At 45.1% G+C, this 20,554-nt stretch overlaps 1 protein-coding gene across 1 annotated transcript in view; it reads left to right on the forward strand.

Moving 5' to 3' along the window:
• LOC131825321 (interleukin-10 receptor subunit beta-like) overlaps positions 1-20,554 on the forward strand; it is a 55,623-nt gene that overhangs the window by 14,814 nt on the left and 20,255 nt on the right. Inside the window, 3 exon segments of the mRNA XM_059164621.1 lie at positions 1,538-1,695; positions 4,809-4,977; positions 19,334-19,457. Coding sequence (XP_059020604.1) covers positions 1,538-1,695; positions 4,809-4,977; positions 19,334-19,457 — 451 coding nt within the window.

Here is a 20,554-nt window from a genome sequence, read left to right on the forward strand (position 1 = left end):
GGTCCAGATGGCCTGTGTCTGAGCTGTCTCAACTCTTTGGGCCAATGTGTTCCTTAATACTGCAACCTCTCCCCCAGATCATAACCCAGTAGCTCTTACCTACACCAGTGCCCGGTCTCAGAGAAGACCAGAGCCCAAGAGTGGGTCTGCCTCTCTCTTCTTCCCCTGTGACTGCAGTCAGCTCCCTATGGCACTTGCCTTAACAGTCGCAGGGTCAATGGTCCTCAGCCAGACTCCAGCATTTCCTCAGTGTCCTACTGTGCAACCGGTTTCCAAGAGAAAGATTCGATTTCAGCTCCCTATTAAAGGCTGTGTGGGTGTGCACTCACGCATACATGCTTACCAAAGGGAAAACGACCGAATCCACACAGTCACAAACATCCTGAATGGGCAATTCACTGGAATAGTGTGTGTATGTTTATGTGTGTGTAGAAATATACATATCTGTGTGTATAAAAAAAAAAAAAAAAGAAAAGAAAAGCACAGGAGCACCTGGGTGGCTCAGTGGGTTAAGCCTCTGCCTTCGGCTCAGGTCATGATCTCAGGGTCCTGGGATCGAGCCACGCATCGGGCTCTCTGCACTTAGCAGAACAGAAGCAACCACGAAAATTCACAATGAGTATCGGGGTCATCCAGCTTTCTGTAAAAGGCCAAGAAAGAAATACTTCAGACTTTACGGGTCACACATCATACACTGTATCACCAATTCTTCTTTCACTGTTTTACAACCCTTTCAGAACTAAAAACACCCTGAGCTGGCAGGCTGTACAGAAACCCAATCCACAAGCCTTTTGGCCAGCCCTCAATGGAGATAAATAGGCATTAATATGTTTATGAGATGAGTTAAGTGCAATATATTCCATGCAAAACTGCGGGTAAGAATGATTTAATTTTAGTTTAGATGCGTGTGTGTGTCTACACTAGTTCAGTTTATATACATATACACAGTAGACACACAGTAGACAAACAATGATTAACCACATTCAGGGACAGTTGTCTACTGTGTTTTCTGCTATTTCTGCAACAGTTGGATATTATTACAATACGAAAAGAAGTCATTTGTACTTTCGTGTTTAGAATACAGCCTGAAAATCAGGAAAGACTGACTTCCATCCCCAAACCTGCCCTCCATTTCTCCATTAAGCAAATCACATCACTGTTATTGTTCTCAGTTTTTCACCAATAAAACAAAGACATGGGGCGCCTGGGTGGCTCAGAGGGTTAAGCCTCTGCCTTTGGCTCAGGTCATGACCCCAGGGGCCAGGGGTCCAGCTCCGCATTGGGCTCTCTGCTCAGCAGGAAGGTTGCTTCTCCCTTTCTCTCTGCCTGCCTCTCTTGTGATCTCTCTCTCTCTGTCAAATAAGTAAATAAAATCTAAAAAAATAAAAATAAAATAAAACAAAGACAACCCATGCCTCAACAAGAACCCTAGGCAGGCTAAAGAAAAGATAGCTGTCAAGAAATCAGGTTATGTTACAGCACTGGGAACAGTACGGTTAGATATTGGGATTTGTTTCTGATTTTGTTTTCTGAACAGTATCTTTGGAGCCACCAGAGTTTGATATTGTTAACTTTACCGACCACATTAACGTCAATGTGAATTTTCCACCCGTCCTTCCCAAGATACTAGAAGAACTATTACAGTTTCACCTATCACTTATCATCGAAGAACAGTCAGAGGAGATTGTCAAGAAGGTAAGTGGTCAAAACAGTTCTGAGTTGGCCATGAATATGTTTTTCTTTTTAAAAAAAAGACATTTGTAATGACTAGAACAATGAAGGGTAAAGAGGCTGAAGCAATGGGGCCTGGCTTAAGAGAAGAAGTCTCCATAGTTCATTCATTGTGGAAATATGTTGACTTAGCCTAGTGGTGTGGTCTTCCTTCGAAGAATAAATCGCACACACATCAGGGGACACACAGGAAAGAGAAAGGAGTGTGGTGTAGACCAAGAGAACAGACTAATTTCAGTATAAACTGGGGCAAAATTCTAAATGGAAGAATGAATGAAGGTGGCCTCTGCTTGAGCAACTTACATGGGCATAGCCCTTTGCCAAGTGTAAACCCTTGTACATGACACCAACCTGCAGGATACAGGGGCACATTCTTTTCAGGTAGAGGGCACCAGAAGTCAAAGGTCCTGAGGTACTGGAGCGGACCCAGTGGATTTGAGAAACAGCGGGGAGCTGGAATAGAGTGACCAAGACAGGAAAATAGAAGGAGGTGAGGTCATGGAGACAATGGGGCTCAGATCTTGTGGGGCTTCAGAGTGTCATGAAGATGCTGGAGGACCCGAGGCTTTTCCAGGGTTATCCTGCCTGGTGTATTGAGGAGTAGATCATAGGGGCCAAAGGTAGAATTTGGAAGATCAGTTAAGAGGCTATTATGATGGCTACTTCTCAGTAGGAAGTAGCAAATTATACAATTATAATTTTCCCTTTAATATCGACTTGAATTATAATCAACACCCTAATCCTTTGATTAGGAGAAGGGTACAAAAATAACAGAGGGAAGAAGTAAGCTCATGTAGCTCAGAGACTGTATCAAGTTTCTTTAAAGCTCATAATCCAGTTACATCTAATTTATATTCAACCCATGAGCTATTAATTCTGTTTGAGATTATTATTTCTAAAATAAGAGTGCCATGCTTATTAGGATATTGACAACACTGTAAGGGGAAAATGGTGGTGTTTCGCATCTTCTTCATTAAATAAATAGTCTTTGGACTAAATTAGATCAAGAAAAAGAGGCTCCTGGTGGAAGCCAGGTGACAGCTGGTGGTGGCTTGGACTTCTCCGCAATAAAGAGAAGTGGTCAAATTCTGCATATGTATTGCAAGTGGAGCTGACAGTATTTTTGCATGGGTTGGATGTGCGGTATGGTGAAGAAAAAGACAGGAGCACCTGGATAGATGGAGCTTCCATTCATTAAAATAGGGTAGATTACGGACAGAGGAGGTAGATGGTTGGATCTCAATAGCTTGGAATTGTATATGTCCATTTTGAGATGCCCACAAGGCATCCAGGAGGAGATATTGAGCAGGAGTTGAAGGCTCCAAGTCTGGAGTTCAAGAGAGAGCTTCTAGCTGGAGAGATGTCCACAGGAGTCTTTAGTTTCTTGGTGTGTATTAATACCTTGAGAAGAGACAAAATCATCCAGAGGCAGATATGCAGAGAGAAGATGTCCAAAGTCAGAGTCCCAGAGGACTCAAAAATGTAGAGATCTAGCAAATGAGGAAACAGCAAACTCTTTGCTGGGAAGGAGCAACCAGCAGTGTAGGAGGAGAAGTAGGTGAGAGTGATGTCCTGGTGGCTGAGAGAAGAAAGTTCTGGAAGGAGAAAGTAATCTACTGGGTCAAATGCTATAAATAGGACACATTAGAGGAAGACTATGGATTGATGATTGGATTTCGCCGCATGGAAGTCCCGGTGACCTTGATAAGAGTGACTTCGGTGGAATGTTGGGGTGAGGATCTGGTAGGAATAGATTCCAGAAAGAGAAGGGAGTGAGAAATTGGAGAAAGTGAGGTGAGCTAATTCTTCTAAGGAGTTTTTCTATCAAGAGAAGAAGAGATACTCTGTGATGGAAATTGGGGTCAAGGGAGGAACACTTTAAAATGGAAGAAGTTACAGGACGTTCATGTGCAGATGGAATGTCCCAGGGGACTGGCAGAGCGACATTGTAGAGGAGATGAGGATCAATGAGCACAAGAAGGGGTTGGCCTTGGCTTGGAGCGGGACTGGGCATCCAAAGCACGGTGGGACAAAATAGTCAGGCTCAGGGGCATGTCTGCCTGCTTAGGGAAACAGGAAGCAAGTATCTCACACTTCATCAAGATCACATAATGGCAACACCAGGTGTGGGACCTAGATCTTCTCAGCTACGGTTGGCTATTCCTCTTCCAGGAAGTTTCTACTTCTCTCCCCCTTTTCTTCTTCATTGCTTGTTGGCCATGCATGGGATTTTAGTTCTTTAAGGCTCACCCACTCTTTCTTTCTTTCTCTCTTCCTTTCTTTCTTTTCTTATTTCTTCCTCCTTCTAAGCAGAAACTTGCAAAAGAACATTACTACAGAAGGCCATATTTGAACTGCTGGAAATCCTAATTCATAGAACTGCTAGTATTTTGAAAACTATAAAACTTTACACAGAAGTTGTTTTTTCTTGGAAGAACAACCTTCGTATCATCTCTTTAATTCCAAAATGAAACAGAACTACGTGAGAAGGACGAGGCAAGGTGTTTTAAGGGAAAAGATAAGAAATTAAACAGCACCCACAGATCTGCCACAGACAAGCTGTGTGGCTTTGGAAAGTTACCTAACCACTCTGAGCGGTAGTTTCATCATCTGGAGAATGCAGATAATGCCAACTTTGCAGACCATTTTAAAAATCCCATTCATTAATGCATATGAAAGCACTTCTGAAGGGTAGATACATATCATTAATGAAAAAAGACAATCTTTTTTTATTTTCTCATTTTTGCTGGGTTATCTCAATGCAAGACAAAATAATCTTGTAAAATGACATCATGGAAATCTATTCCTTGTTGAAACTTTTTCTACTCATTTATAAAATGAAGTTTCTAGACCAGATTTCGTGGTTTGAAAGTGTGTGTTGAACGATCAATTCCTGGTCCCTAATAATTTAAAAAATCATTTTTCCCATCAAGCCAGTATTTTTCCCATCAAGCCAGTATATTTTTATTTTAGGGCAGTTTAAGATTTGAAAACAAATCCCCAAAGACACTGTTTAGACCTGCCTCTAAACAAAATTCTCCCTCAAAATCTTCCTGATTTTTGGCTTCTTTTCACAGCATAACCCCGCACTAGATGAACACGTCATTGGAAATTTCACTTACGTCATCGACAAATTACTTCCAAACACAAACTACTGCGTATCTGTTTATTTTATGCCTAGAAATCTGGAAGCAATACGCAGATCACCAATAAAATGTACCCTCCTTCAACCTGCACGCGACACAGGTAAAAGTTTTTAAAAATTCATGTGTGGCTTTTGCTCTGTGGGAAAACATATTTAATGAGAAGAATCTGAAAGTCGTGGAGTATGGAAGTTATCTCTTCCCCTGAAAGCCCATCACAGTGATGTGTTCTCTTGGTCAGTCGCAGCCAAGTGATGGAGTCCCCTTTAAGGTACCATACCAGAGGGACAGTTCCGTGTCTACCTTTATAAAGTCAAGTCCTCCTGAAATGGAAATGCTTCAATTTCAGGGAGTCAGGATGAAATTCAGTTCTGGGCACCCTTAGCTTGGCCATTACTCAAGCCAAGGGCTGGAGGAGGGAGGGATTCTGGAAGCAATTAGAGGCAGAGGTATCAAAGGGTCAAATTACGGAGGTTGGGTGTGGCTCATCCATGTGGCCTGCCTCACAGGAAGGTGAGCTATTGTTCGCACATGGAAGGAATACTCACTAGTGTGGCTGAGATAGTTCCTGAGGAAGACGGAGAAGTCCTGTTGCAAAGGCATCAGAACAGTAAATAGCATAGTTCCCAAGCCTTCCCCCAAATGGAGAAATTTGAGTGAGACCAATCAGACTTAGGAAAGTTCGCTGCCGCTGATTAGCCCAGGAAGTAACAAGTTCCCTGATTGTTTTGCCAAAAGTGAACATCTCCACCAAGGAAGCCTTTCAGAATTTCCCAGCCCCCATTAGAGTTTCTTTAACGTGCTCATTTACCAGAGTTCAGACCCTAAGGTGAGACGAGAGGAAGGAACAGTCAAGGGTGTGGCTTATTTGTGGGTTAAGTGACCTACGGTCCACACTGCCTGACACATGAAGTTCCTCCTTGTGATTTTACTCTCCTGTGTTCCTCAGGGTCAGATGACACACAGACCAATTTTAAAGGAAAAAATATCTCCTTTAATGTATCTTTAAAGGGAAAACGCGTTAGCTTCGATCATTATTAGAGTGTCAGTCAAATCTAAACTTGCGTATAAATTCTTTATGCCTGTAGCTCTTACAAAAACGTGAACTCCAAGTGAAGTTACATACTTATGTCCTCATACCGAATCGCCAACATCAGCTCACTGTCCACCGATTTGGTTCATTTCCGACACTCTCTGGAGTTGGTGCAGGCCACCCAAACTTCTGTCCAGCCCGGCTACAAATCCAGAGGTTCCCATGACCTCCCTTCACATTTAAATAGGGCAGGAGCTCCTGTCCCCTCGGAGTCATGCGGTGTCAACCTCCCAATACTTCCATGTGTCCACCGACTTGGAACCTCTCTAAGCTCTGCTGACCAGAGTTTGTACTGGGTTTCATTACGTAGGCGTGATTGATTAAACCATCATCCATTAGCGACTAAATGCCATCGGCAGCCCCTCTCCCTTTCCTAAGGTCAGTGAGACTAGAAGTTTCCACTTTCTAATCACCAGGTTGGTTTTTCTGGTGACCAGCCCCCATCCTGGAGCTCTCCAGCACCCTGCCTTGCCTTGTCTCGTCAGCATAAACTCAGATTTGGTCCCCGAAAGACACTCCTGAAACTGGTATTTTGTGCCAAGAACTAGGGGCAAAGACCAGATGATTTATTGTATTATTATTTTTTTATTTGTATTTGTATTATACCATGACCTTATAAACAAATGAAACTAATGGACTGGAGAAACTATTTTCTCCTCTCCTCATGGAATACTTGCGTATTCCATTGGTGTGGGGGTTTTCTGCACTCCAAGTCATCCTCTTGGATGACCAATTCAGGGTCTTACAATGTAAGACCAGTTCAGGGTCTTACGATTTCACTCAATCTCAACACTCTCTACCTGGAGGTAGAGACCCGATCTCACAAGACTGTCCCACTGCCACTGCAAATGCGAGTTGCGATCAAAGTTGTCACCTGGGTGTCATACTGACCAGCTGTAAATTAGAGATAATCACAGCCCTCTCCCTGGGTTTGATCATTCACTAGAATGACTCCCAGAACTCAGGAAAACAATTTCTTTACTGGGTTCCTGGTGGATTCCAAAAGGATATGTCCCAGGCACAGCCTGGGGGGGGAGCTGCATAGGGCCAGGTATGAGGGGGAAGGGCAGGGAGCTTCTCTGTCCTCTTAAAGTGAGCATGCCACCCCCACCCCCCCAACTTCCCAACCCAGAAGCCCTTAGAACCCTGTCTTTTAAGGGTTTTATGCAGAGTTCATTACAAAGGTAAGACTGATTAAATCCTTTGCCACTGGCAATTAATTCAACCTCCAGTCCCTCTCTTGCCCCCAGAGGTCCAGGGGTAGGGTTGAAAGTTCGAACCTTCTAATCACCAGTTGGTTCTCCTGGCAACCAGCCTCCATCCTTAGTTAGGGGCTTTCCAAAGTCATCTCCTTAACAGTAAACTCAAGTGTGGTCAAAAGGGGCTTGGATATGAACAACAAAAGACACTGCTTCACCTTCCCTGCTCTTATCACTTAGGAAATTCCTAGGAAATTTCAGAACCCTATGCCAGGAACTGGGGACAAAGACCAAATAGATTTTTTTATTATTATTATTGTGAATCACAATCTCACCAGTAAACACACAAATTAGTAGTATGACATGACAGACGGTGGTTTGCAGGAACTCAGTCCCCACCTGGAAGATGAAGTTAAGTCTGAGACCAAAGGCACACATTCTTTGGGGGTTGACATGCTTTGTGATGACTCAGTTTCTCCCCTGAATTTTCTGTTTTACCCGCTAAGAAACAGTCATGCAATAGCATGTTGTCATGTCATTTTGTCTTTACATGGTGCGAGCACATCATTTTGCATATTAAATCAGCCTCCCTTCTTGTATCGTTACCCAAGACAGCACAAGTACAGGTGTCCTTCACAATCCAAATATTGGATGTCTCAATTCTTATTGTCTGAAACTCAGGAACCAAGTAGGCTCACATAACATGGACTCCTCACTGTGGAGACTTGTCATCTGAACTACGTTCAACTAGCCCAACCTGGGAACCAGACAGGTTCAGATGGTGGGAGATTCTTGACACACCTCCTGGGACAGGTGTTCACTTCCTCAGCCTTGGGGGTGAACACTGCTGTCTTAGGGGAGTACTCATCTGGGTGGAGTTTAGACCAGAGATCTAGAAAAATGTCTCCCTTCCGGTCAAGTCCTAAATTACCTGGTTGGCTCCTTCAGGAAGGCCTTGAGGGAAAGCTGTGTCCATCCATTTGACAAATATTTATTGGGGACCTACTGTATGCTGGGTTCTCTCATAGATGCTGGGGAGATGGCAGTGACCAAAACAAATAAAATTGAGGGGTGCCTGGGTGGCTCAGTGGGTTAAAGCCTCTGCCTTCCGCTCAGGTCATGAACCCGGGGTCTTGGGATCGGGCCCCGCATCGGGCTCTCTGCTCAGCGGGGAGCCTGCTTCCTCCTCTGTCTCTATCTGCCTGCCTCTCTCCCTACTTGTGACCTCTGCCTGTCAAATAAATAAATAAAATCTTTAAAAAGCAAAACAACAACAACAACACACACACACACACACACACACAAATAAAATTGAATATCCCTGATCTCGTGGAGCTTACATTGCAGCAGAGATGGAGAAACAAAACTTTAAAAAGCCACTTGCAGTCAGAAGGTTGAAATTTTCCAAAAGGAATTTTTTTAAAAAGATTTTTGTTTTGTTGTTTCTTTCAGACAAACTCTTCTTTTCCACCTCTCCTTGCCTGTAGGGTAAATAACAGACATTCAAGTACATTTTAAAGACCTAATGAGCTCTGTTGAACAATTCGGAAATCAGGAATCGGGGAGCATCCCACCTAATAAATAGAGAGGAGCTCCAGAGGGCTACAGAAAAGGAAAGGTTTTTAAAATCAGGACAAGGAAGTCACACCGAAAAAAGGGATTTTCGAGTGAAATCACCTCCCTTTGGGGGACAGAAAGTTATTATATCAGGTGGATTGCCTGGCAGTGCTGAGCAGGAAATTCTGGAATGACCAGTTAAGATTACAGTCCGGGGGGCGGGGAGGTTGAAAATGCAATTAGGTTAGGTGTTGAGACCCTGTGTGTTATGGACTAGGTATAAGTGACTCCATTTTGGACCCAGAGTTTCGTTTTGTTTTGTTTTGTTTTGTTTTGTTTTGTTTTGTTTTTAACAATACTAACAGGTGGCGATGGAGCATTTGAGATGTGGCCAGGATGACTAAAAACTGAGTTTGGTGGAGTTTCTCTTCAGCTTTGATAATTAATTTCATTTTTTTGAGGTTTTATCTATTTATTTGACAGAGAGAGAAAAGGAGAGAGGAAAGAGAGCACAAGTAGGGGGAGCAGCAGGCAGAGGGAGATGCGGGCTCCCTGCTGCGTAAGGAAAACCGCCCCCCCCACCATCCCCACCCGATGCAGGACTTGATCCCAGAATCAAGCCACCCAGGTGCCCCTCAGTTTTGGTAATTTAAATTTAAAGAGTCATGTGCAGCTCATGGCTATTGTGTTGGAGAGTGTAGCCATAGAACCATCATTAAACCTGGAAGACAGAGTCACCGGATGGCTCAGTCAGTTAAGCATATGCCTTCAGCTCAGATCATGATCTCAGGGTCTTGGAGTTGGGGGGGCTCCCTGCTCAGCAGGGAGTCTGCTTCTCCTTCTCCCCCTGCCCCTAACCTATCTTGTATTCTCTCTCTCTCAAATAAATAAATAAAATCTTTAAAAAAAAAAAAAAGAAAGAAAGAAAGAAAGTAGCTGGAAGACATTTTAATTTGAAAAATTAAATCTGCCGCTTTTATCTTTGGAAACTATGTATACTTGAATTACTTTTCATTCTATGTTTAATAATAGTAACATTTGCTTGTCTGATAACTCATTCCACCATCAGTCCAATGAGTGTTTATTCCCATCTGTGATCATTTACTGAATTTATTTCTAAATAAAATCATTTCATTTTCCATCAACAGGGTTATCAGAATCTGCCAGAATTGGAGGAATAATTACTATGTTTTTAATAGCTGCTGTCTTCATAAGCACCATAATAATACTGAAACGGGTCGGTTATATATGCTTAAGAAATAATTTCCCCAAAGTTTTGGTATGTAGTCTCTTTTTAAGTTTCTTTATTTTTTATTTTAACTTAAGGATTTTTATTATACTCTCAAATATTTTCACAGCAGAAAAAAATCCCATTTTCTAAAAACAGCAAGCTGTTTTATCATTGAATGATACCCAAATATATATGTCTCTGTATTTCCATTTTCTGTTCTCTGTTTATACTTTGCCCACATAATATTTTTAACGATCACCTGGTATTCCATTCTCATTAATGTATTATCTTTCCTTTAATCATTTTCCAGCTATTGGGCATTTGCAATGATTTCTTTTCCTTGCTTTTCTTTTTCTTCTTTGGCCTGTATGAATAATGTAACGTGCTTCATTAACATTTTTTGGAAAGATCATCTTTCCGTTTGGATTATGTCAGTGGAATATGTACACAGGTGGATTTATCTTTTAAAAAGATAAAGAATTAATTTATGCTGCCAAGTGCGACCGTGTAGGTGGATACATTTCTCCAAAGCTCTGCTGACATTGATTAATCATTTTTATGTGTATAAAGGTCGCCCGCAGTTGCTCTCATTTCTGTTACTTTAATTATTAGTGAAACCAGCCCGTTTGTCTTTGTTTTTCCATCTGTGCTCCCCAGGGTGCCCCCTTCCTACTCAGAACCTTCAACCCCTCAGACAAATCTGGGTATTGATCTTACAACTTTTCCAAAACCTCCTCATGTCTTTTGACACGTGTGCCCATAAATTATGGATCACTTTCTCTATCCCGTTGCTGTCTTTCCCTCTTCGTTTTATAGTTTTTCGTTCAAAACGATCTCACGTTTCTGTTTGAACTCGTTTCACCTTTTTCTTCTCATTTTTAAACAACCACATATTTAAATTCCTCCGCAGTGGATAAAATTATACTCTTCTTTCTCTTGGTCTTATTTGTTCGGTCCGGGTCGGGGGAGGGGTTGTTCTTGGGGAGGGGTGCGCTTTGGGAGATTTTTGGTTACAACTGGTGTTTGAGCCCAGCCGGCATTCGGCTGCGCCTTAGGAGAGGTTAGATGCCTCTGCACTGTGTTTCACCCACACTGTGATCCCTGCCTTTCAAGAACGGACATTTTTTTTTTTAATGTATTTATTTGAGAAAGGGGGGGGTGCAGAGCGCACACACAAGTGTGCAGAGCGGGGAGGGGCAGAGGGAGAGGGAGGATCTCAAGCGGACTCCCCAGCACAGGGCTCCATCCCAGGACCCTAAATCATGACCTGGGCTGAAACCAAGAGTCAGACACTTAACCCACTGGGCCACCCAGGGGCCCCAAGAACGGACATTTTTTACCCACGGTGTAAAATACTTTTCAAAGTCTTTTCTGCCAGCAGCCAGTTGCCTCCTTATCTCAACCTTAATCCACCTCCTCCTGTCAGAGCTGTGTTTATTCCTTTGGTCTTGAGGTCTTGGGCAAATCCTACTCTAACTGCTATTTCTCATTGCAGACTTGAGATAAAAAGGCCTTTAGCACCACACCCATTTCCTCCTTGATCAATTCTTTGCCTGGGTTACTAGTCCTCCCCCCAGGTCTCCCTGGGATTCCTCCCCTCCCTAAGATGCATCCAAAAAAATAAATAATTTTTTTTAAAAAGACATATATACATATATATGCATATATATATAAAATATATAAAATGTCTCCATTATTTATTGTGTTGACCCAAGTACTAAGAGGAGGTGTTAGTAGCTTGTGTCTTTCTAGTATTCCTCCATTAAAAATTGTTACCCTCGGGCGCCTGGGTGGCTCAGTGGGTTAAGCCTCTGCCTTCAGCTCAGGTCATGGTCTCAGGGTCCTGGGATCGAGTCCTGTGTCTGGCTCTCTGCTTGGCGGGGAGCCTGCTTCCTCCCCTTTCTCTGCCTGCCTCTTTGCCTACTTGTGATCTCTCTGTCAAATAAATAAATACAATCTTTTTAAAAATAAAAATTGTTACCCTCTCTCTGAACCCAAGGAAACAAACTGAGGGTTTCAGAGGAGGGGTGGTTTGGGGGGAAGGAGGTAGCTGGGTGATGGGTATTAAGGAAGGCCATGTGTTGGGATGAGCACTGGGTGTTATACGCAACTAGGGAATCATTGAACACTATATCAAAAACTAATAATATATGCTATACAGTGGCTAAGTGAACATAAGAAAAAAAATTTTTTAAAGAAAAAGTAAATGGCTAAAAAAAATCGTTACTCTGTGTTTAAGTAAAAACTCTAGGAATGGCAAAACAAAACACTCAACACCTAGTGTATTTGTGTATATGTGTTTAATCGACAACACATGTTAAAAAATTTTTAATGACATCTTTTTACATTTTTTAAATTTTTTCCTTCTTTTGTTCTTTTGGGGTATTTTTGTTTTTGTTTTTTGTTTCTTTTGGCATTTGTATTTAACAAATATTTACTGAGGACCTACCATGTGTCCACATGCTCCAGGCACTAGGGATACAGAAGTGAACAAAACAGATGGAAAATCTTGCCCTCCTGGATCTTAAAGTCTGAGGAGTCAGGGCAGAGACGATGATAACTTATAAGTGATATAACTGGTGAAGTTAAAAACTTCACATGAATCTAGAGATCAACTATTAAGGTTAATAAGTTTGACAGAGTTGATATCTACGAAATAGTCATTATAAAAATAAACATGAAACCACTTTTCAACATCCAAGAAATTCAATACAAATCATAGTGTAATACAATTGTAATACAATTCAATACAAATCATAGTGTAAAGCTCTGTGAATTTTCACAAACTCGGTGCATCCATGTAACTCGTGCCTAAATCAAGAAAGAGACTATCATCAGCCTACCCAAGAGTATCTCTCCTGACACCTTCTAGTAAGGACCCACCAAGAATAACCACTGTCCTGATTACTCACAGCATAGATTAGTTTTGCCTGGTCTTGAACTTGGAATCCTACAATGAAGTGGAATCACAGGTTTTTAAAAATACCATTACAGGAGCGTCTGGGTGGCTCATTCAGTTAAGCATCTGCCTTCAGCTCGCTCATGTCATGATCTCGGGGTCCTGGGATCAAGCCCCACATCAGGCTCCCTGCTCAGTGGGGAGCCTGCCTCTCCCTCTGCCCTTCCCCCCTGCTTGTGCTCTCTTGATCGCTTGTTCACTCTGCCTCTTTCCAGTGGATAAATAAAATCTTAAAAAGAAAATTTTTTAGTAAATAACAACAAAACTACCATTACACTAGTAATAAAAAATATTCTTAAAACATTTTAAGGAGGGGCGCCTGGATGGCTCAGTGGGTTAAACCCTCTGCTTTCGGCTCAGGTCATGATCCCAGGGTCCTGGGATCGAGCCCTGCTTTGGGCTCTCTGCTCAGCCAGGACCCTGCTTCCCCCTCTCTCTCTGCCTGCCTCTCTCCCTATTTGTGATCTCTGTCTGTCAAATTAATAAAAAAACAAAAAACACACACATTTTAAGAAGTTAATCTAATAGAAGACAGTACAGGTCTTTTGTGGAGAAAATCATAAAACCTTATTGCAAGGCATTAATTAACAAAGATTTGGTCAAGTAGAGAGCCCAGAACCAGACCCACTCATAGGGAAACATGACTAATGATGAGTAGATATTGCCATGGGGAAAGGATTGGCTGATCAATAAATGTAAACATATGGGAGAAAATGAAGTTGGATCTCTACCTCACACCATTCACAAATGTCAGTTCCAAGTATATTAAAGACTAACATGAAAGGCAAAACTGTTCAAGTTTTAGAAGACAAAACAGGAGATTCTATATGACCTTGGGGTAAGGAAGATTCTCTCAGACACAAAAAGCAGAACCGTAAGGAAGAACATTGATACTCTTTTTTTTTTACATTAACATTTAGAATTTCTTGTCATCGGATGTCATTGATGATGTAAAGCAATAAGAACTCAGGGAGAATATATGTAACAAATGATCATAATTATATAAATAATCAACAAATAATTGGCATTCAAATTATATAAAGACCTCCTATGAATCAATAAGAAAACAGATGAACGACCCAATAGAAAAAATTCAGCCCAAAGCTGGATTGCATAGAGTAGGGGAAGAGCAGGTTTGTCAAACTGGGCAGCCCAGGTGGGCACAGGAGAATAGAGAGGAGGACGATGCCAGTGACCATCACAGGTGGACCTGCTCCTCCCCATTAGCCTCCCCGTTGTTAGTTTTAACCTAGAGACAGAATCCACCTCCAGGGCAAGACTCAGCCTGCCTTGTATTCTCCAGAGTTCACCCAGCTCAGCTGTATCCTGGCAGTGCTGTCTTCCAAGAAGAGCTGGAATAGAATGTGAGTCTTGCCTGTTTGGGGATCTTCCCCCATCATTAAGGTCCTCCAGTCCAGGGGACCCCGATGGAATCGCGCCCCACCCCCAGCATCTCCCCTCTCCCACAGTCCCCTGACATCCTTTAAGAATACTTCGGCAATCCAGAATCTAAATGGATCGACCCCCCTGACATGGAAGAAGCAGCGAGGGGAGCAGGTGGGAAGGAGTGAAAGCCAGAGCCTGGTTCCTGGGGCGCGCCCCCTACCTAGCTTGAAATGCAGCCTTCCCCTCCTGCTACTCATGAACCTTGGGCGAGTTGCTTCACCTCTCTGCCTTGTTTTCTCAGCTGTAAAATGGGAAGAAGCAGCGTAAGCCTATTTCATGGCCGGGTTGTGAGGGTAAAATGCATTATAACGCGTAAGCAGTAGGACGAGCGCCCCGCAAATATGAAGCAAACAGTACACACCTGTTAGCCCTGTTCCTGCTGTTGCTGATGTCATCGTCACCCTTCTCAACCCTGTGCAGTTACTCTCATTGAGTTTTATTATGTCGGAAAGTAAAGAACAAACAGAATTGATACTTTCTCTCTCTCTCTCTCTTTTTAAGAATTTTAACAACTTGTCAGCCTGGGTAGTCCCTGAGATGCCACCATGGGAAGCAGTGGCTTTCGTGGAGGTGATTCATATTAACCGGAAGAAGAAGGAGTGGAATTACAATTACGACGACGAAAGCGACAGCAACGATGAAGCCACCGCCCCTCTGACAAGCACAGGGGGCTATACCAAGCACGGGCTGCTGACGGGGCTCCCGGGTCCCACCTCTGCCTCCTCGCCCACCGGGCAGGACTGCCTGGAGCTGGACACCGAGGAACCTAACCTGTCTGAGCCGAAGGGGGAGCCACCGATGGCACCAGAGCCCAGCCTCGGGCGAGGGAAACTGCTACAGGACTGCTTTTTCGAGGACGGCAGCTCCACGGAAGAGGCTGGGGACAAAATCGTCTTCAATGTAAATCTGAGCTCTGTATTCGTGAGCACCCTCGATGACGATGTGAGCACCCTCGATGACGATTCGGATGTCCCTCCAGTGTTACCAAGTTTTCCAGAAGAGGATTCCCACACCCCGGAACCAAGCTTTCAGGCCACCGGCGGGGAAGGGACACAGCAACCCTTTCCCACTCCTTCTGCAGAGTGCCCTTGGCCTGAAGATGTGCTTTCTGACAAAAGAGACAGTTCTGAGCCGAATGTTGACATCGGGGATGGCTATATAATGAGGTAAATTCCCCAAATATTTAATGACCGTGGACTGACCAATACCTCCAGGGTTTCCCTCCCTGCACAGTCACTTTCTCCTCTGTGGTCCACAAAGTTCCGGAGGGCTGAGGGCCAGTGTGGGAGACTGCAATCAGCTTCTCCTGGAGGTGCCTGGTGATGTCATCTATGCAAATTCCATGCAAATTACCAATCTGGGAGGGGGGTCGGAACCAGACCAGCGGATCCTTCAGTGCGTTGTTTACACGTCCCAAGTGGTTTTCAGGGGTGGTCCAGGGCCCTGCGAGATTTCCGAGAAGTAATGAAATTAGCCAGGGTGGGAATGGGGAGAGACAAGAAAGACACTCAGCAGGAGTGAGTCCAGCAGGCTCAAGGAAGGAGCCAGAAAGCAGACAGGAAAAGAGAAGGAAGGGAAGGCAGGGCCCCACAAAGAAACAGAAGCCCATGTTGGAAGGAGGGAAGACCCAGCCCAGTCTTGGGTTCCTGCCACATACCACATTCTGTCACCTACGCTTGACCAGCCCTCCTCAGTTTGAGTGAGGAAGACAAACTCATGCGTAAATACCTTCAGCGTCAGGCAGGTGACTAATAGGAAACATTTGCATGTGCCAAATTTTAAAATTAAAAAAAAAAAAAAGCGAGAGAACAAATGCAAAATTGTTTCAAGGTCTTCAGAGGAAATAAGACACAGAATTCCTGGAGGTCCTATTTAACAATTTAAGAAGCGCTGTGTGCACTGATTCCAGGTGTCCTATGTGTGACCAAAGTTCCTGTGGAGGGGGGGATGGGGGAAGGAATGTTCTGGAACATCATGTAGCAAACCAGACAAGAACTGGGACTCGAGTCTGACTCTGCTGCTATTTCCGTGTGTGACTGTGGGTACTTTGCTTAGCCTCTCTGAGCCTCAGGTTCTTCATTTAGGAAATAAGGGCATTGGGCTAGGTAATCTCCAAGATCCTATGGTGCTAAGAGAAATATTAGAAAATACACAGGAATGAAGATTCTGGCGGAGATGTGACAACCCTGAGAGGTCCCCAAGGAGAATCAAAGGTGTGGGACCTCCTATCTCATTCCCCTCTCCCCAAGAGCAGCAGTCCATCTCAGACCTTTCTTCTAGATCCATTCACAAGGGGGACAACAACAATTATGAGTTTTGATTCAAGGGCTTTGACGAGATTATTTTTACAACCATTCTAAAGTATCAAAGGAGAGAGATGTGAGAGGAGACGGAGTTATTTAATGACCTGATGAAATTGCCCAGGAAAGGAACTTTGTCGTGTGAAGAGTCCGATTCTCCGCCCTCTTGAATCATCTCTCATATCTTGAAAGCTTTCCAGAGTGATCTTTTGGAATACCCTTTTTATGGCTGCTCTTATGTGTATGTGTGTGTTTAAATTTTGTATAATGGTCTGAAGTTGGTGAAGGATAAATACTTTTTAATACAAACTTGCTAGTGTCTTCAGAGTCGTTTCTCATTAGACAGTGTGAAAAGGCAGCCGCTTTGTGGTTCTGCTGACATTTCTGGGGTTACACAAAAGTCCCTGTGTGCGCAGCGGCCAGCAGGGGTAAGGGAACATTCATCCTCTGGGCTGTGTTGCTGGTGGTCACCTCAAGCAGCGCCTTACATCATCGTGTAATTACCCTGCTCTGGGATTTCCAACCTCACCACCGCCCAAGCTTCAGAAGAGGAAATTAAACCTCTCTCAAGCGGTCTTGTGAAAGTAACAAGCTTTTGCCCCATAAATGTCTTGGTTTTGTGATGTTTATCCCTAGGGGAGTGAGAGGGGGGAAGAAGATCCTTTGGAACTGTCTTTGCTAACGGAGGGACTCCCTGCTATTTGCAGGGAGAGGGGATTGGAGAGAAAACTTGGAGAAAGTTTTCACGGCAGAAAACTTGAGGAATATTGAATGGTGTCAAGAAAAACCACCACCGCCCGCAACCCCGGGTAGAATCTCTGGGTGGGAGTTGCAGTGTATTTATTTAACTCGGAAAGGCATGCACTTAGTTTTAGGGGAGATGTCTCCCCAGTCGGGGCACTCTACGGACAATTTTCCAACCGTTTTACTACTGGCGTTTTCCACCCACCCGCTGGGGGAAGCAAGGTCCCCCTCGCTCCGCATCTCCCCTCCACCCGCCAGCAAACCTCCCCCCGCAACACACACGCGCGGCGCCTGGTCCCTGACGGGGCGGGGCCCCGGGAGGGGCGTGGCCTCGCGCAGCCCCGCCCATCCAGTACCAGGAAGCGGCCACCGCGCGGGGCCGGGAGGACCCGCAGGCTCTTCGGGGCACGGCCCCCCGAGCGCCCTCCAGGCTCCCGGCGCGGCCATGCCGCGGAGCCTGCGGAGCTGGCTGGGCGGCTGCCTCCTAATGTCAGGTGAGGGGTCCGCGGGGAGGGGGCGCCGGGCTGTCCCCGGGGCGCCGGCCGGTCGGTGCGCCGCGCGCCTCCCGGGCTCCGCGGCCCGACGTTCGCTTGGGAACTGGAGGCCGAGCTAGGACGCCGGCGGCGGTGGCCCCCGGGTAACCCCTGAACGGACCCCAGAGGCGCACTGGAAGTGATCGGGTGCCAGGGCCGGCCACCAAGGGCCTCCCATTCAGTCCTCAGCACACCAGCAGAGGTGCTCCGCCCCCCAACAGCACAGCTCTGTGGCTTGGGAGCTCTAAATCCACCGAAACCTTTTCTGCCCTCCTCTCAATTTCCTGCCCGGCTTCAAACCACGGTGGACCCCTCCTCCCTTTCTGATGAACTCATCCCCGGCCTTCCAGGATACCACTCGGTCCTGGTTTTCCTCCTACCTCTCGTGCTGTTTCTCCCTGGGATCCTTCACCTCTGCCAGATCTCTGTAGAGCCCAGTTCTTGCCCGGGCCCTCCGCTATCCCTGTAGGGGAGACCAGCAGAACCCTGGTATTGAACACCAGCTATAGGCCGGTGACTCAAATGTGAATCTCTGTTGGTCCCCTCGGGGGTTGGGCGGGCGATGGTTTGTCATACTCTTCCGTCTGCTTTTCTGTATGTTTGATATTTTCTATTAAAAAGTTTAGAAATGAGGCGCCTGGGTGACACAGTTGGTTAAAGCCTCTGCCTTCAGCTCAGGTCATGATCCCAGGGTCTTGGGATTGAACCTGGCATTGGGCTCTCTGCTCAGCATGGAGCCTGCTTCCTCCTCTCTCTCCGCCTGCCTCTCTGCCTACTTGTGATCTCTCTCTGTGTGTCAAATAAATAAACAAAATCTTAAAAAAAAAAAAAAAAAAAAGTTTAGAAATGATCTCTGCCGTTAGCCCAGATCTCTCCCTTATGCACCAGGCTCCTCTCTCCGGCTGTCTGGGACATTTCTGTGCGCATATCTCTCCCCATCTCAAACCTAATGCAGCAGAAATGGGACTCTTGGTGTCCTTGCCCCCAACCCCAATCAGGGCTTCCGATGCTTAAGCCAGGAATGAATATTAAGTTCTCCACACCAAATGTACCAGAAAGTCTAGAATCTATAGCTCTGGAAATATACCTGAAATCTATCTACCCGCCCCTGACACCTTCTTCCCACCACCTACATCCTGGTCACCCCGCTCTGTCTCCACTTCACTCTTGCTCTCTGCCCTACCCCTGCCTCCAACACCACCGACCCCCCTCCACACCGTGGTTCTTCAGGTAAAATCCAGACTCCTCAGTACAGCTCATGTGTGTCTTTTTCCTTCCCCACGTGCCCATTAGAAGACATGGAGCCATACAGGAGACCCGAGTGTTGGATACAGCCATTTACTAGTGCAACCTTTTTGAGGAACAAAGATGCAGATATTTCCCTTTTATTTTTACAGCATTAGGAATGGTGCCACCTCCTGAAAACGTCAGAATGAACTCAGTTAATTTCAAGAACATTCTACAGTGGGAGTTGCCTGCTTTTCCCAAAGGGAATCTGACTTTCACAGCTCAGTACCACAGGTGAGTCTGGGGTGCTCTTGGGAGGAAGGCCCTGAGCTGGTCACTGGGCCGGACCACAGGAAAGAAGAGTCTGACTGCCATTACCCACATGACCGTGACAACCCACAGGGAACTTCCCTGCTGACCTTTTTCTCTCTGTCTGGGAGATTCTTGTGAAAGTTCTGTTCTCTGAAGAGACAAGTAAAATCTTTTTTAACTTTTTCTTGTTGGAATAGCTTATCGTTTGATGATCACAGGGCCACTGGTAGGTAGATACGGACATTTGATCACGTGGCTATGGATGTCATTGGCCAGAGCAGTAGCCTGTTGTCACACAAGCATATGGGATTTGTCACACTTGATTTTTTATTTGTTTGTTTAAAGATTTATTTGTTTATTTATTTGAGAGAGAGAGAGAGAGCATGAGAGGGGAGAAGGTCAGAGGGAGAAGCCCGATGGGGGACTCGATCCCCGGACTTCAGGGATCATGACCTGAGCCGAAGGCAGTGGCTTAACCAACTGAGCCACCCAGGTGCCCAACAACTGATGTTTTTTAAGAGAAAAAGCGTCACTGAGATCATCTCCACTTATGAGAGCAGGATTGCTCAAAGTCAACAATTTGCAAGTGGGAGGCATCCAGGAAAGCTGAGGTATGCAAAACAGGAGGGTCCTTGCCATGCTATCACCCATCCCCTCCAGCAGATGATAACAGAACACTGACACGCTGCGGGGTGCACATAATTTGCATAATGGGTGCTCAATTACTCTGTGGCCGTGTCCTGAAATAGAAGGTAGGATAGCTAGCTACTCACTGTGAAAAGCTCTAGCCTCCGAAAGCAGCAGAGGCTTACGAAGGAAGGGTGAGTGTCACCGAGACGGTTATCTAAGGGGTGCTCTGATCTCCCAGGACCGGCCCCGCCTATCTGTTTTTCCCTCTGCCAGCCCGCCCTCATATTTGCCATCATACACCACGGGCTACATGCAGGGGACACACCTTGATACCAAGTGCAAACAGCAGCAGAAGGCCAAAGGGTGATGAACCAACACACCTGCTTCCAGTGTGACTCAGAAACAAAGACAGACAGTCAATTCGATGAAGCAGGAAGAAACATAGAGTC

This window comes from Mustela lutreola, chromosome 2, assembly GCF_030435805.1.
Source record: "Mustela lutreola isolate mMusLut2 chromosome 2, mMusLut2.pri, whole genome shotgun sequence".
Classification (NCBI taxonomy): Eukaryota; Metazoa; Chordata; class Mammalia; order Carnivora; family Mustelidae; genus Mustela; species Mustela lutreola.